The following is a 19,067-nucleotide window of genomic DNA, read 5'->3' on the forward strand; positions in this document are numbered from 1 at the left end:
TTTAAATTATAAATATTTTCTATTTATAGAAAAAATCTATGTTAATTATTATAATTATTTTATTATATAAATGTCAAGAATTTTAAAATAATATTTCGAATATTTTTAATTATACATCATTTTGCAATGATGTAGGATTACAATGATATCTATTACAATGATTACTATTGCGGAAATAAACGAGCAATTAATTTTAAACGAGTAACAAACAATAAATAACAGAAATCTTTATAAATTACTTACCCTTTACCAGTTAATTATTCCTCCATTATTCGACTTTTTTCGGATCCTCTTCTTCCTCTTATCTCTTCTTCTTCCGGTCATCCTTTGCTGTTTCTCTTCGGTACAAAACTCATCCAAAAACATGCATCACTCGTCATAGCCATCCTATCTCTGCTGTTAATAAATAATATACATATATTAGAGCAAAATTTTGCCATATCGTATCATAACATAAATGAATAAATATATAATTTAAAATTAAAAATAAATATTCCCGATCTGCAATATTCGGAAATTTGGTTAGATTTGTCGATATAACTATTTCATTTGCACGACAGATTTTGATCGAATAAATCTCGGGAGATATGCATTTTGACAAATTATAACGATGTAAAAATGCTGAATTTATGATATGCAGTTAACTTAATATTAAAATCCTATAACATTTCGTTTCCTATTTCAAGTGGATACATTGGGCGAAATATCTGTTTCGATGAATAACCGTCGCCGCGATACTTTCACAAGTGATTTGTTGCGAGAGTCAATCAATTGTGCAGAGTAGTAATTGTTATTTATAATAGTTGTAGAGAATGATCGCGTATGACGTTAATTATGACGTTACCTGGTTATCTGGTACTTGTTGTAATCGTGTTTCGAAAGATATTACGACGACGCATAGAGCGATTCACATCGCTATCTTACCGCGCGAACCTCGCCACACAAGTGACATGGCGACCGCGCGTAAGCAATAGCGCATTTCACGCCGTAAAAAACGAGCGCCGCGACACCGTGCGAAAGTTTGTTGTCGCTACGAAATATTTAACGCATTATGAAATATATTTACACTGTTTAGACTGTTCCATGTAATTTCAAATTATTTATTAATGAACAATTGATGTATTTTATGGTTTTTCATTATGTAAATCACTCGTATATTTAATACGTGCTCTCTTGATCCTAAAATAATGGGCAAATTATATTTAACGACAAAAAATCCAAAACACGATATTTCCAAAATCAAGTATTGTTATAGAGAGAAATGATTACTTATAAATATCATAATGAAGCAATGGGTTCATGATTATCGTTCGCAAAATTGTTTCGATTTTTCAATCAAATAAATAAATGATGCAAAATACCTATTGTCGGTGAATAGCTGTCGGCGTCGTGAATAGATACGCTTACGAGTTGTTAATCGTAAATGTTAATCAGTTACGTAGACTAATTGATGAATATTCATAAGAAGTGATCGCATTCTCTTCCAGTATTCGTCGCAATTGCGTTTTAAAGAGTAGTGGAACGACACACGGAGCGTCTTACGCCGCGTCCTTCTCCCACGAACTCCGCCGCGCGAATGACAACATCACCGCGCGTAAACAACAACGCACTTCACGCCGCAAAAAGACGAGCGCTAAACATCGTGATAGTTTGTTGCCGTCGCAAAATATTTAATGTATTACAAAATATATATATTCACATACATATATAGATTTATAATATATAATATATGATTTATACACATATGATATCTAATATTTCTTATAATTTTAAATTTGTTATTAATGAACAGTTGATAAAGTTTACGACTTTTCATTATTTAAATCACTCGTGTATTACTGCGCGCTCTCTTAATCCCAAAAGGGCAAATTACATTTAACGACGAAAAGTTAGATTCAAGATATTTCAGAAATCAAATATCGTTATAGAAATGATTATTTTTATAAATATCAATAGTTGCCATCGAGAATAGATACGTTTACGCGTTGTTAATCGTAGATGTTAATTTGTCACACGGGCTAATAATAATTAAATATTTACTAGAAATGATTGCGTTCTTTTTCAGTATTTGTTACTGTTGTGTTTCAATAAATCAATAAATAATCGAACGACACATGGAGTATCTTACGCCATGTCCTGTTCGCTTGAGTCTCGTCGCGAAAATGACAACAAAGTGATTTTGCACAGGGATATAATATGCTATACGTCACAGAGGACAAACATCGTATCAATCATCACAAAATATTTAATACATTATATAAAATAAATGTACACCATTCTTTTTAACTTAATTACATTTACCTCACTCTTTTATCCGATGATTGTTAATGCTTTAATCTTGATCCATTATATTTTCTTTTACGTAATTCTTGAATCAATCATGATGAAATTTTATTATTTATGTAAGATCGTATAATCGTGTTTGAGAAATAATTCAAATGAAACTGCGAGCATAATACACAAACTGAAAAAAACGATTACGAAATATTCGCCAAAATGATAAATCCTCACACATTACGAGGTTTAGTATAAATATTGTAAATCAAAAATACAGATGTGTATAAAGAAAAAAGGGGAAAGCTTGAGATTGTTTTCTTATGCCACTGTTTTACGTGCTTTTTTATTGGCGCGATCAATAAAAATTTAAAGAATATTTTATGCCGCCAGATATAATAGTACAAAGATTTTTCATGTTATTCCATATTTGCACGCAGAAAGCGCTTCGCGTTATATACGATCTTATAGAGAGAATTTTACATTTTCAGTGATAAAATATGATAAAGAGATCTTTTACCATATCGCATAAATGTACGTTTGAATTAAATGGAAAAGTAGGTACGAATATACAAAAAAATGAATATATATGGTACTTAAACATAAAAGATTCATTACACATTTGTTAGAAATATAATGAAACATTCAGAGAATGAGTAAAATTTGAAAGATACATTTTTATAGTAAAATCTTATTAACAAAAATAAAAAAAGTATTATTTTTATCATTTTTGTACGCGGCTATATTAAAAAAAATATTATAGAAGGTTTTGAGAGAGAAAAGAGAGAGAGAGAGAGAGAGAGAGTATATTTAAAGAAAGAATAAATAAGCTCGATGCAATAGAATAAAATCCACAAAGGCATAATAACACAAAGACGAGTTAATGATTAAATTTTTTCTTTTTCACTAATAATATAACTTAAAATTTCTGTTACCCTTGAAGATAATTTTTATGCAACTTTTGTGTAAAAGGTACATGAGAATACAGTGAGATAAAAAGAAAGACAAAAAAAAAAGAAGGAAAAGGAAGAAGAATTCTTGTCCGAACACGAAAATGGAACTTAATTTTTTACGAGAGAAGAAAACTTACTACTCGATTAAAATGAAGCAGTATTACGTGCATCGAGACACATCAGAAGCGGCAGAATCTTTAATTAGATTTCCTGCAATGTATTTTTACGACTTATTACAAATTCTTTTCGATGATGAAGAGAACACTTCGATATATAACAATGCTGTCTGCGCTCGAATTGCATTTTTCTCTAAGAGCATTTCGTCGACGGAAATCCAGCGATCAGGAGCACGTCATACCGTTAATGAAAACGAGCGCTGAGAGAAGAAGACCACAAAGTGGACGTCGATAAAGTCGCCGTGGAGAGGATGCTCGACAACCCCGACGACGAAGGATGTCGAGCGCGGAACAAATTAAATTTTCTTCGTTGACTAGTCCGAATTTCCCCGTCGAGCCCTTCATTCTCGGCGCATTCTTCCTTCCTTCCTTGCTTCCAGTTCATTCGTCTCTGGTTTCCTTTTTGGCAATCAAACGAACAGGAATCAAACCTGTACCATCATCGTATTCCTAAAATCAAGACGACCAAAATTCCTGCTTCTTCCATTATCGTTTTATTTTTTGCGTTATATTTTTTTATAATATAATTGATAGCTGCTTCGACAAATTGAAGAATTGCTCTGACGAAAAATTAAAATGTAAGCATAAATTTTTTAGCAATACGTATTTTATTTTATTGCTAGGTATTCTTGGAGAAAGATATATTTATATTTTTATTTTTTTAATTATATACACGTGTATGCATATGTATAAGATTGAGTAAAAGAAATTAAAGAAAAATTTTTAATCTGATTTGTGAAAGACAGATGTATACGTTAAGATGTTTGGTTTTGTGACAAAAATCAACTGTTAAAGAATGTCACATCTTTAATGTCTCGATGGATAGGCATCAATCATTCCCTGTACATGAGAGAATTCACCTAAATATATTTATTCAATATATTTTGTCAGGATGGAAAAATTAAAGGCATGAAATAGAGAGAAGTAGCCAAGATATTCAAGTTAAAAGTCAAAATGCAAAGTAAATCAAATCACACCTGGAATAACATAACATGAAAGAAGCAGGTGACATAAAACGGAAGACGATCATAGCCAAGTTAGGAAGCACAATAAACAAAATAGATGAAAACTAGTGCTAAATAATTTTTAAATATCTATATCTGATCCACGCTACATCTATGTCTAGCTTAAACATACATGTCTTCGATTTTTCTATTTTAATTTTTGAGATCCAAAATGTACAGTTTCTAAAAATTTTAACGTTTATAAAATTTCTTTTAAGCAAACAAAAAAATTTTATTTTGTAATAATATTTTTGAAGTAATCCAAAATAAGATATTAAGAAAATAAAATATCTTATTAACAAAAAAAATTGATGTAATCATTCTTGAATGATGTCTGGCGTAAATCACAGATAAAATGTAAGAAAGCAGAAAGAAAGATAAAAAAGTGAACTGCATGCAAAATCTCTAAGATGCCGTCGGGCCAAAGATATGAGGACGCCCGGCGGCTTATCCAGTTTGCATGAAAGTGTTCTTTGTGAATAAAGAAAAAGTGTGAAAGTTAGGGGGAAACCCGTGTTATATATATCGTGCATATTTCTCACAAAAGGCAAATGCATTCGGAATGATACGTTGCATAAGAAGGTAAATCATAATACAAGAGAATTAAACTTTATTGATCTGCATTATGCAAGGATATGGTTCGTGTAATTACAAATTTAATCATATTACATTGAAGTGCGCGTAATTATAATTATATATTTGGTAGCAAATTAATATTTATAATTAAAATAATTTTTTAACATTTGGTGTAATTTACTTATTAAAAATATATTTTCATAAATTTGTATTAAAACAGATTTAAGTAGATTGGTGCATGTCCATTAAAAAAGTTGTAAATCATAAATTTAAACATTCCGCCTGAGTAATGATTTCTTTAGATGACTAAATGGCTTCTCTAAATGTCTTCTCTAGATTGTGCCTATATACTGTTATTTTACTTTATTCACATATTTATATATTTACGAAAATGTTATTCCGTAACAACGTTAGGAATTTCATTCTACGTTGATAGTTGATTAATTTCAACCATCGCTTTATAGTCCTTTGGTTATGTCATTGTGTGCACGCTTATACTTGTGCACACAAACGAACTATAAACTATACGTGTAAGATGATCTTGAGTTGTATATGCGTATATATGTGTGCGTGCTTGCGCGAATACAACGGGCACGCGGTAGCCTAGCATAACACTCGTCTACGTATACACAACTTACCTCGAGGAGTTTGCCGGCGTTCTTGCTTGCATTTGCCTAACCACGTTAACGGATCCCCCGATCCAAATATCAGCTTCGAGGAAGCCTCTGCGGATCGCGCTTTCCACACACCGGATCCGTGCCAAGACCGGCAACCAAATCTTTGTCCCTACGAACTGCCGCAAAACAAATTTCGAGTTTCGCGATTTGCCGCTTATATGCATATAAACCCCCGTCAGTTCTCCCTATCACGGCAAAATAAAAAAAAAACGAATATGATAGAGAATCAGGAGCAATTTAAAAGTTTTTAAATTTCGCAAATTAAACATTTTTAGCTCGTCATTCAAAGCAGAATTTTAATTCTTTGGTGGAGGAGCAAGTGGACGTCCACTTAAAAATGAGAATATCAAATTCAATTTGGTAGCAAAATTAAAAGCTATTTAAGTATTCTTAAATTTATATAATTTAGATTTTGAATTACAATTCCTTGGCAGCATCCAAGGAAAAGTACCCCACACATTTTCGATACAAAATTATTTAAAATTAATTAGAATTATCTATTTAGTAATTGAATATTTTTATATTTTTGATTGTAGATGAGCGGCAAACGGACAAGAAGTTTCAAGTGCGCTGTGCACCATCGGGACCGTGAAATCTGTTCCGAAAACGATTTCCACCTGCTTGTGCACGAGCCGCCTCTGTTTCACAGGTAGGATAAATCACGTTCAATACATTTTTTCACAATCTACCGGAATGCGACAGTAGTGCTTTGGAACGTGGAATTTTTCCTTCTCCATTAGATTTTCATAAGATATTCCTTTAGGTTTCGAAACTTCTATGACAAATTTTGAAAACTGATCTGATGATTCCGATGATTAATCTATTCTGATTATTGTGGAATTTAGATTGTTTTCTTGAGATTTTAACATGACATTTTGATTTGCATTATTGATAATTATATATCCTGATTGATATAATAAAAATTATATAGTTAAACTTATTAAATTAATTAAACATATTAAAAAAAATTTGGTCACGAAATCTATTACTAAAACATATCTTTAGACCGTATATATCAGAGTTAAGATAACACGACAGATTGAAATGGGAATAAACCGATTCTCCCATCTTGTGATGCAAAAAGCAAGAAAGACACAAAAATGTAGCGAATGTGAATAAAACGAAGACACGAGGCGCGAAGAAAGTCCTGCATTTTATTATTCCGGCGGAATATCCGACGTGCACACGACGACGACGAGGACGACGGCGGAGACGGCAACGGTGACGGCAACGCGGTCGAGGACGACCGTTCTTGCAGTATTTCTGCTGTGCATTTTATGCTGCGCATCGTTACCCATGCGAGAGAACCCCGAGGAGGTACCAACATATCTCGTACATTGTGTACGACCTGCGAAACATCAACATCTTCCTGCTTCCTACGTCCCGCTTCTACGATCCCAGACACTTCCTTCTTCATGCCTTTCTCACTTGCGTATTTTATGCTTCGCGAAATTATAAGCGCGAGAATATCGTTATTTATCGATATTTATGTTTATATTTTTACGCTTTTAAATCATACATTTTTCTTTTCCGGAAAGTGACGCAGATCCAACATTGAAATATTATGAGTTTCCGCGAAAGGAAAATATAAATCGAGTATAAATTGTTACCGAATATGAGAGAGAGAGAGAGAGAGAGAGAAAGAGATCGCTACACTATTGGAAGCGGATTAGCGTTATAATCGATATGGTAAATATCGTTCGTCGTTAATCACGCATTTAACGAGTCCAACGAAAGTTCGTCAATATAACTTACAGAATAATCGCTATTACGCGACGGGCTTAATAACACAATTTATTGACGTCCCCGACGCGATACAGTTTCAAATGTAATTTATAAACGTACGTGACGAAATATTTGGGACGCAATTTAAATAAAGGCATCTCACACCTTTCCACCGCTATCTATCGCATCATTTATGATAATATCATTGCGCATCGATGTCGTCTCGCGAGCTCGAAGGCAAAGTTTGTTTCGCCGATGCAACTTCGATGTTAATTCTTTTTTTTTCGCGGACCAGCTCGATAAGATGAATAGGTTTGGATATGTATCGGGCATCGTAAGAAAGCGTCGGGTCTCTCGAGCGTGGTCGATTCGACTTGTTCCTGGATGCTATTCATAAATAATTCATCGTATCGTCCCGCACGAAAGAAGAGATGGAGAAGGTGGTGCTTGACGGAGTGAAAGAGAGAAAGAAGAGGGAGAAAAAGAGAGAAACAAGGAAAAAAAACCGAGAAGACAACGACGAAAAAGATAGACCATGCAAGATAGGCTTTGCGGGGCGGCTCTATACGAAAGCTGATGGAACTCTCACAGCTTCCAAAGCTTCGATTATCAAGGAACGTCAGATAATAATTTTGTTCAAAACAATATTTGTCAATTACTTAAAGTTATATGTTCCGAGATAAAATAAGCCACGATATCTTATCTTCTTGTTATTATCATTCATCAAATTCTCAAAAATTATTAACTTTGGTTTCCAAAAGTCACTATCCACATTCCTGGAGATAGAAAGTTGAGCGAAAAAAAAGTTGAAAGATAAAAGGACTAGGTGAGTAGAAAGGCAAATGAAAAGTAGAGATATGCGAGAGAAGAGAGAAAGAGAGAGAGAAGGAAAGTTGAGCACTGTGAAATCTGGGCGTCGCGCAGCGCTGTGCCGAGGCGAGAAATTCCTGTGCACACAAGATAAGAAGAAGCGGCAACCTGCAGGCAGGGCTCTTTGCAAATAAAATATCGTCTCGTGTCAAGCGGTCGGCGGGGATACGGCCAATGGGGGGATTGTTCGGGGGGCGGGGATCCGACGCGTTACGACGGAAATATGACGAGACGATATTCCGAGCAGGTACTGGGCGCATGCTTGGAATTCGGTGCGAGTACAACCCTTAAGTCTTGGGTGCGCCAGCCTTGCACCGTCCCCCGTCTCACCCCTTTTGTCATCCCTGGCCGCTTCCACGATCTCGCATATTCGCGTATCTCTTCGTCTCTTTCTTTCTCTTTTTTCGTCCGCATTCTGTTACGTTAACGCGACGAGGAGTATGTAAATTTCACCGCTGACTCGCGAAAAGGTGAGACTACTTTGTTCATATCCCCCCTCCGCCTCCCTTGAGACCTCGTACACTCGACATACCTGAAAAACTGAGCGCGTACATAGTGGCGGCGGTTTATGGCTGGTGATACATCTTGGAGAGATACATCTCGTATTGGATACGAGATGGTGATGGAGATGGGGATGACGAGAGGGATGTCGAGATCTTTGAGATATCCCGACACGAATTGCAACAGTTGTCCAAGCAAAGCACACGATTAATACTTTATCTCTAAACCGTAAAGCTGGACTGCGTGTGCATGATCACGTTAATAAATGCTTTTCACGAACTTTAGTATTTTCAAGAAAGCAGGTTTAAAATCATACACGGTGTGGAGAACAATATGAATGGATTCACTTTTGTGATTTTGCCGCAATTACACCGATTCTTGCTCCGGCAATATTTTCGTTCACCATTGTTGCGAAAAGAAGAGATGGAGCGCTAAGCGTCGCTTCTCCTACTTTTTCTTTTTCACGGTATTCGTTCTCGCTTAACAAACTCGAAGCGGACATTTTGTAAGGCAGACCGGGACAGTTACACAAAAAGACCCGATTACATACATGCGGAAATTCGCCGCGCCCGAGTTTCCCACTTGGTCTCGGCCCTTTGTCGACCCCCGCATGCTTCCATTTTTCGCTTCCGCGAGAGCGTCATCCAGCCGTTATGTGTTCGTTCACGCTTCTCGCCGACGTGACGATGAGCTTCTGCTCTCGCGGAAAAGCACTTCACTTCCTCTCTCATCGCATACATACGTTACCGTTATAACGAACTACCAACAGAGAACAATTATATCGCGCTTTTAACGCGTTCTCCACGGCTCTTCCAGAAAGAGCGCGAGCATTCCTGTCGAAGCCGCGGAACCGTAACTTTGACTTCAACGCGAAACTCGGCCGCGTTTTGTGATTAAAAACTTGAACCGCAAATTACTTGCAGCTTGCGAGAATATTACTGCTGAGTAATTAAGAAGAGTCCGTGCAGATCTCGTGGTACATTCCAGACTTTGAAGGATTCAAGAAATAATTTAAAAATTTTCTCAATCGAGAATGAATCTAAATTTTTATTAAGCGACAGATCTTTTCTCTTAAAAATACTGAAAATCGTGCAAGAATAGGGCACACATAAATTCCATTATATTTAACTATAGTTAAATCCTTGAATAGAATAGGTTTTCACTTTTTTTACATTTTGAGAAATAAAAAAATGAGAAGGGATTTAATCTTAATATTGCTATATAAAATGTCAAATAATTAAGCATGTAATTGTATATATATACATTTCAAAACATTATTTTCATTGTTTTGTGTATCTGCCGAATCGCATAACGACTCTATTACTTCGACACGGAGTTTATCCGTGACAAAATTCGGTAAACCGATTTTCACAACAATTTCACACAGTCAGTCAATTTTTCGCCTTCGGAATAGGACAGTCCGTTTTTAACAAAGGCGTGAATAATACCTTTTCGGGAAAAATAACGATATTTTTATCGTTTTTGAAATATACCGACACGTCATTCAACCAAGACCGCCCGCGTTCCAAGACTGAGCTCCTGGAATCTTTTTCACGCTTAACTATTTACCTACCACGTCAAAGACTCTTGGTAACAACGATGCACGTATTCGTTGTCACCGTCGACGGAGTCGACTTCGTCGCTGCACATTGTGAAAGACCGTCGTTCATTGTTGACCATCAAAGGGCCGCGTCTCGCGTCGAAAATCGCCTGAAACGAGGAAAGAGAAACCGGCAAATTGGAGGCTGGACCAACGTTGTGCTGCTATGACCTCCTGTGTGAGAGCTACGTGGCCATTTTTTAAATATTCGCCTAATTGGTCGACCCAGTGACACGTAATGAGATGATACCAGTGTACAAAGGATTTAAGGATCTGAAGATATTTGAGAACATGAATAGGTAAAAACTATGAGGAAGAGAGAGAGATCAGTATAATCCGTAATTAGTACAGAATTTTGAAGAAATCTATAGCATATATATTTATAGTACGCAAATTCTTTGAATAATGTTCACATTACTGCAGTTGTATTATTTGTTAATATCATCGAGTCGAACATACTAACAATAAATATATTTTGTTTGTTTTCTGGAATGTTTTTATAAAGTAAATATATTTCCGGCGATGTGTGTGTATAATTTTTTTTTTCATATACATACATACATATTATTAAATACTGTTTTTACCTTTTTGCAAAATTATAATAATAATTGCAAATGCGCGTAGATCAGTAAACCCATATTTTTTTCATTTTGAAACAAGTTTTGTTTAAATTATAAATTGTAAGTTCTTCTATTTGCATTGCATAAGATTTAAGGAAGAATTAGCATAGTTATTTGTTTAATTTAGCAAGTTTCGAATTTCATTTAAGGATATTAAAAAATAATATACAATCACAATACTTACAAAATGCCAATTATAATTATAAAAATGATTTATATAATTTTGTGTTAAGCTAAGAACTAAACGAGAAATGTATAAAATTGATGTAATATTTTAATAGTATTTTCATATAAGAGATAATATTGATTAACATAAATATAATAAACTTTTTCCTCCAAGAAGATAATTTCTAAATGTGTGCAAAGAGACTGTCGTTTAAAATCACGATTCCGAAACGATTTATGTATCGCTTTTCAATCCCCCGTTTAATCACCGTGTAATATTTTTACACGTGATCACTCGTCTGTCAAGCAATCTCGTTAAATCCAATTTCGCTGTCGTCGGCAGGCCTACCCGTATACGATAAGATCTGGCGAGACGTGGGGCAGACCTACATTGTAAAGAGTCGAAGTTAATAGGTGATATAAAAGGGGACTGTGTGCGGTAAAGGGCGATCTACTGAATCGTGAAAGACGCATTTAAGGGGGCAATGGAGGTCGCGAGGCAGGGAGAGGTCTGGAAATGCGCACCTGGTCAGCTTCGGCCTGCGTGCACCTCTGGAAATGGAACGTTTAAGAGAAAAAGAGAAGAGAAAAAAAGAGATCGTTCTCTGACTAGTATACACAGAGCTACTATCCAGATGTGTCGGCGAATCCTCAGGAAACCTGTAAGGACTTGCATTTGACATTTCAAAGTATTGATTACAAACCTTGGGTCTGTCTTGGGGTCTGTAATTTATTTCGGTTATTACGTTGCTTATGATTTACGTTTCCGAATTATTTTTTTCAAATGCTCGTGCTCGGCTCGGATGAGCGATCACAAAATAGCTCTAAATAACATCGAGTTCTGAGCTAAGCAGTGGTCTTTATTATATTCGAGTTCTGGAAAATTGCGAGGACAATCGCGTAATTTGTCTGCTTATTGTATTCATATAATTCTTTCATGTTATCCGTATTATTACGCAATTCTCGGAATTTTCATGTAATTCTCTGCAACATTTCTACAACTCGTTGTAATACGCAATAGGATATATTTCCATAAAATATGCAATTTATTTTAATTATTATTATTAAAGAAAAGTTAAAATCTAACAGTTTTTGCAAACAAACTCGGCAAGAAAATAATTAAAAAAATATATATAAATTATTTTAAATATAGCTTTTTATATAATTATTAGCAATTCGTAAGATTACGTATATTTAATCGCGAATAATTTACGCAAGTTATATTTATAATTAATTGAATTTTTTATAATTTTTTTTCGTGTCTCATAATTTTAATATAAACTTCAATCCTATTATCATCATTGATAGAGAAACGCACGAATAATCGCGGGGAAAACTTTCGCGTAATATGCGAATTCGTCCCTGTTATCGATATATATCTTTTTCCCATTTACATTTCAATCTGCGTTCACAAAGCGATGCGTTCGATGATACGTCGCGCGCAGAGATGTATAGAAATCGCGGAATTAATATCCCCCGAGATATTTTCGCGTATGGGAATCACGAATATAAATTGCATGTATGGAAATGCACCTGGAGCTATAAATCAGAACGACCATAAGGCGACTAGCTTGCGCGAATATTATTGCCATTTGTTTTTGTACATCGTAGAAATTCCGAAAACGAGACGTCCAAAATTTCTCCAGACCCTCCAAATCGCCCTATTCAAATACTAATTGTTTACAAGCGTGTTTAATTGTTCATTATATCGCGTCCTGTTACTAAACGTGAAATACTAGCTCTTTTAGCGATAAATATTCTTCCAAGAAAAATAAAGGCGAAAACTGAATTTATGATTTAAAAAATTTATTTTTAAATACAAAAAGTTTGTTTCGAGAGAAAAGACTTATAAAATTCTTTCTATTTCTCTTTCTTTATTTTCTCATTTATTAAATCACCATCTCGACGATAATGTAAGTTTTTAAACTCGACAAGTTCAAAAAGTCCGATTTTTAACGATATGGATATCAATTTAAACTGCGAGAATATATATCAACGATTCATGGAACAATAAAAAGTTTTATTAAAGGAACTAAATTCGTAAAATAGTGATCGTAATGATGGCGAAATGTCCCATCGTAGTGGTACAAGTAACGTTTGAATCGAAAACAGGTTAAATTCGACGTGAAGAGTATTTTTAACGCGGATGACACGTGCATCTGTCAGTCAGCGCGACATCGATCATTTTCATATGTTGAAGAAAGGATAGCGTTTGGTATCCAATCGCAATAAATATCGATGCGATATGACAAACATAAAAATTCACAGAAAACAACTTTTTGATAAATTCTCGAATGGCATAATATTTATACAATTGCAAATCGCAAGTACTATTAATGAAAGTACCAATGAAATCTGAACACGCAAATGAGCGTACTTTCGATAAAATGCGATAATATACCGAAGAACTATGTTGAATATATGACAGTATCGGTGAAAGATAGAAATTTGAAATTTAGTACAATTTATCGAAAAGTACGAGGCTAAAGCGTACGCGACGTGTCAAATTTTATAAAAACATAGTCATTTATACAGTTTTATTTATACAGATTCAAATCACTTGCACTATACCAAGCAAAACCGAATAATCGAAAAGAAAACTGCGAAAAATAATCGATCACGTATATGGAGCGACACTGACACTATCGATGCTTCAAACATACGGAGAATTACGGGATGTAACGTAATACGCGAAATGTAATTCGACCGCTCAGAATCGAAATTACTCGCGTGGCGATATTCCCAGAAGAACACTGTAGCTCGGTGTTCTAATCCGACTCTCTCTTACTTCTCGTTATCGATTCGTATTACACACGCGAACGTGAAGAAGAGAAACCGAGGGAAGAAAGAAAAATGTTTTTTAATCGCTCGAAAGAAACACTCGATTTTCTTTCTACCTCATATTCGGTCCTTCAATAAAACACTAATACACCTGATCGCACGATACGCGAAGTTTGCGATCTTCGATAGGGAGACAGGATTAAATAAACCTTTGAAATAGACTCGCTGGAGCGATACACGAAGCGAAACGCACGGCGCGACGGCTCGCGACCAAGTGCCGGCCGTAACTCGCATAGAGTCGCTCCGACAGCCGCGACGCCCTATTGGCCCGCGCCCCACCACGCGAACTTGCCCCTAGATCGAGCCAATCGGCGCGCCGTCAGCCCCGTCGTACGCCGGAGACCGCGTGTGCACCCACGCAGGACGGCTCGCGGCAGTCACTCAGTCAATCAGTCACTCAGTAGACCCGCGGCGCGCCACGAGGTGGGATCTGCGATCGTACACGGCGTATATACGCGAAAAGTATATTATTTACATCCGCGCGCGCGCGCGCGGATTATCACACACGGGGCGAAAGGCTCTTGTCGTCGCGGCTCGTGCGCGCACGTTTTCTTCCCGAATTCTCTCCTTCCTGGCATCAGACGCGATCTTATCCTCCGCGTTGATGCTTGCTATCGGTACGGACGGATCTGCGAATCCGAGCGGGCGTACGCAGTCTCGTGTAGCGTCGCGTCGCGTATGGCGTCGCGTTAAGGTCACGTCGTCCTCGCCGTCGTCATTGTCGGCGTCATTGTCGGCGTCGTTGGTCCGGATGTCTTGGCCGAGCTGAGAGATCGCGTATTCTCCCTCGCGCGGAGTGTCGAGCTTACCGGCTCGTAGTGTGTGTGATACCGACGAGGTGATATCAATCGCCACGCGTGGAACGATGTGCGTGACAGCCACGCCGTTGAGCGCGACCAAGATACTCAAGGATAGCGCGAGCCGGCAGCCGGCAAGGACTACTATCGCTACCAGTGCACAGGTGCAAGGATTAAGCGGCAGCAATAACCACAACGGCAACAACCATCATCACCGCAATGCCGGCGAGGCTGATAGACCGCAACAGCATACGTCGATTATGTAAATATCAGTGTGTAATTCTTTCTCTTATTCTCTTATTCTCTTTCCCGATAACACGGTCGAATTCGAATGTTTTGACGATCGGCCCCGAGGCGCGAGGCGCGAGGCGCGAAGAAAGGACGACGAACTCTCGCGCGATCGATTGACACGTTGTATAATCCTTTGAGTGTCAAGGCCGCGGCGGCGGTGAAAAGTGTCGCGAGCGTCATTCTAACCTCAACCTCAACGTAAACTTTATTCTAATAGCAATAATTGTTGACCGGCCAATTATACAAGGTAGTAAAATACATAACGGCGAATATTCCGAGGGAAGGAAAAAGTATTTTAAAGGCAGGTTGTGCGAGTTATCTTTATAAGGATTATTCAGCAATTAAATGATATAAAGTTTTCTCCGAGATATATGGAACAGTTACGTTAAAATATTCGTAACATTTTTTAGACACAGAAATCGTGACGGTGTGTGCTCGCGGGTTTGACACTCAAAAGATTACTTTATTATTTATTATTATATATATATATATATCATGTTATATATGTCTCTCTAATAACATGTGTTGATCGATAACCAAACAGATATTGTGTGCTCGATTGAAATGTCAACAAGAGTTTCGAACGGTTCGCGTTGCTCTGGTTCGTCTAGACGCGGGAAGAAAACAATGCAAATTATGCATTGATTTTTGATGCGATAATAATTGATGAATATTTTAGAAATGTCGTTCTCTTCTGTTAATCTCTCGAACGGAAATTGTGAAATCTCAGTTGAAAACTATAAAAACAGGAAATTGTTTTTCATTTTTGTTATTCTTTTAGTTTTACAAAAATATAAAATGGCTATCATCTATTTTTTTTAACGCATTGTCGTGCTACTGTTCACATTCTTTCGCTTCCGTCGCTCTTTCGTAGGCTCACCACTCAATGTTCTCGCGATATATTCCGCACGTATCGATTAACGATATATATCACGAAACGCATACATTCGCTGTCTATACATCCCTTTCAATAATTCACGTCGCACATAAGCTTATTACTCGGCTGATTCACTGTAGATTCGTAAATCTCTTCGATAGTTTGATGGTACCGTTTCGAGCGCATGCCACTCGATACTCTTCTATTCTTACGAGTTTGCCTTGCAGTTTTATACGAATCACGTGGAGAGTGTCTTCGGGAATATTTTATCTGAATAGTACGCAAGACGATCGCTTCGCTCTGTCTGTGAGGGCAAAGATCTGAAATATTATCTATTCGGGAAAACTAGGGAAACATATCCAGGTTTTGGACGAAACGCACGGGTCGTTCTGAGTTTCGAAATTGTGTATTCGTCGCGGATATTAAATCTTTGTAATCAATATTACAGTGCGTTATTTAATTTAACGTTACCGGTGATAATTGCGTAATTCGTTAACTATAAACGTAGTCAATATGTTTTACTTGCCGTCCATTCATATATTTACTTCGTTATTATGGGCGGGATTGAATTGATCACGTTTGTTTAATGGCATGTAAAACTGATACTCATTCCTCGAGAAATAATCCTCAAATAGTCGTGTTGTGGCGCGCATAGTACGCCAACCGCCTAATCTCGTTCTAATCTAAAATACGCAACCGAATCGATCTCTGCTCTAATGCTCGAAATCCGAGTGAGATAAATTTTTGGAATAATAAACGCGCGACTGAAAAAATTATTTTAATTAAAAATACATTACGTTTTGATCATCAAACTAGCGCATAATAACGCGTCCAATCGTGTTATTATCACATGAAAATGTCGAAAACATCGAGGTCACACTTTTCTTATCACTAGTTGTACCTATTTGTCTTATTGTTAGATACCGAAAACGAAAGCGCGTAATAAACAAGAAAAATAATTTGCTCGCTATTCGCCGACGGCGAATCTTTCTTTATAAATTGTGCGTGCACGAATACGTGTACAATTATACGTCATACGTGTTATCCCACGCGCATATGTAACACAAAGTTTGAACTCACGATAAAATAATCTTAATTCGCGGTCGTTAGTCGGTTCGCGATTGTATCGTCGCGAGAGATTAATCGGCAGCGTCGTTTTTATTTATACGACAGTAGATCTTGCGATTCGTAAAATACAAGGCCTCGAGATTACCATTTTTTTTCGGCGTCTATCCCGTCCGATTCGGAGAAGTTGCGTGAAATGTGAAATGATGATGGAAATAGTCAATACATGTGTCAGAACGCGGTACGTGTCCGCAATTTTGAATTTCACATACGCGTCGACTAATACATGGATATGACATGATGTGAACCGTCTATGAGATCATAATGTTAAATAACAAGTAAATTCTTGATATATTCTCTCTCTCTCTCATTACATTTATTTATATTTATATGTTATCTATCTTCTCTATTTATTTTACATATCTAAAAAAAATAATTTATAAATTACAAGTGAAAATTTCAACTAGTGTTTCATATATAGGTACATATCTTTAATAGCCAAGTTTATTTCAAAAAATTAAACGGAGAAGTCTCCCAAACGTATTTCAGCCACATATTTTCTCATTAAAGTCTTTTTGTTTTCAAAATAAACAATTTATTCATCTGAATTTATGTTACGATTTCTATACAAACGGAAGAATAAACGCGAATATTACGAATCGGTAGCTATATAATTTAATCAGTCGGGATCGAAAGATGATCGATCGCGGTAATCGTGTCGTTGAAATTAGTTAAGAAAAACAGAAACACATACAGGAGAACCGTCAATCACGCAAGGTACGCATTTTCACGAAGCTGCGTAACCAGTGCAAAATTGACAAATCGCCGTATTTAACGCAATGTTTCGTATGTATGCGGCCGACGGATGCCAGATAGAGTCGCTGACAGTCATTTGTCACTAATGATCAATTACGCTTTACGCACCTCGATTTGCTGGTATTACGCGGATCCGTTTTACGCCAGGACGATACGTTATTCGCCGGGGCGCGCGACGCGCGAAACACGTCAGAAATTATTGCGGCCACCCACATTCCGGCTGACAAACTGTCGATGTTTCGGTCAGTTTGCAATTGACCGCGTACGTTACAGTTTATCGTCAACAATTAATTACACTCTCGTGTCGATAATGCAATGTGCTGTTTGTGCGAATCTTTTCCGCAATCTTATACAATCGCGAATATATTTTCGCGTTTAATTTTTTGTTAAGTTTCAAGGAATTTAAAATGGTAAGTTTTTGAAATAGTTTTGCAAATTTGAAAGAATCACATCTACAATTATACAAATTCGAATGTGAGATGATAATTCACAGTGAAAAGGAGAAATATTTTAATAAGTCGCTTATTAGTGTAACTTTTTGCCATTAATGTAACAATAATAACGATAATACAACGATTTTATTCGTAACTTTCGCATGTCATCTATCGAGTTTCTCGATATTTATCCACGTGAATCTTTTAGCCGACAATAATATCTATTGTACGTAAAAGTTTCCGTGTGCGGTGCTTGTGGATTCACAAATTCAATGTAACCCATTCGCATATTTACTTAGTGTCTGTCGAGTATTTTACTTGGATGCGAGACACTGTTATGGGTCGGTTAGGTAACGCTCGAGAGAAGAGGGCAGGAGCATACGAGGAAAATACGAAACTTTTATTCCAAGTTGTTGCTCGCTGGGATTGAGGCTGTCCCTCGAAAACACATAAAATAATACATGTCTGTAGTGGTGCAAGTGCATGTTTGTGCGCGCGCATGTGCTTGCTTCGAATTTGCATTTACATAAAGATTTTTCTTCACGGCAGACTCCTTTTTCCCCTTTATAGAAAATTTACGGACGACGTACATACAGTTGCACACACAAGTTTAAATATGCCGAGGCGCACATATATATATATGTATCATGAATAATATAGATATCATGCACGTTTTAGTATACATTTAAAAAATATATTAAGAATAACAAGAAATTGCTAAATTTTTAGATATTAATGATTTATTGAGACTGCTTGAAACTAATGTATAATCTCAATGTACAGTTTGTGCTTTCCTTATTATATA

At 36.6% G+C, this 19,067-nt stretch overlaps 1 protein-coding gene across 1 annotated transcript in view; it reads left to right on the forward strand.

Moving 5' to 3' along the window:
* LOC115233556 (protein rhomboid) overlaps positions 1-19,067 on the forward strand; it is a 393,876-nt gene that overhangs the window by 228,789 nt on the left and 146,020 nt on the right. The window contains exon 5 of the mRNA XM_029804051.1: positions 6,197-6,309. Coding sequence (XP_029659911.1) covers positions 6,197-6,309 — 113 coding nt within the window. The remainder of the gene's footprint in view (positions 1-6,196; positions 6,310-19,067) is intronic.

Source organism: Formica exsecta, unplaced genomic scaffold (assembly GCF_003651465.1).
Source record: "Formica exsecta isolate Colony F162 unplaced genomic scaffold, ASM365146v1 scaffold105, whole genome shotgun sequence".
Classification (NCBI taxonomy): Eukaryota; Metazoa; Arthropoda; class Insecta; order Hymenoptera; family Formicidae; genus Formica; species Formica exsecta.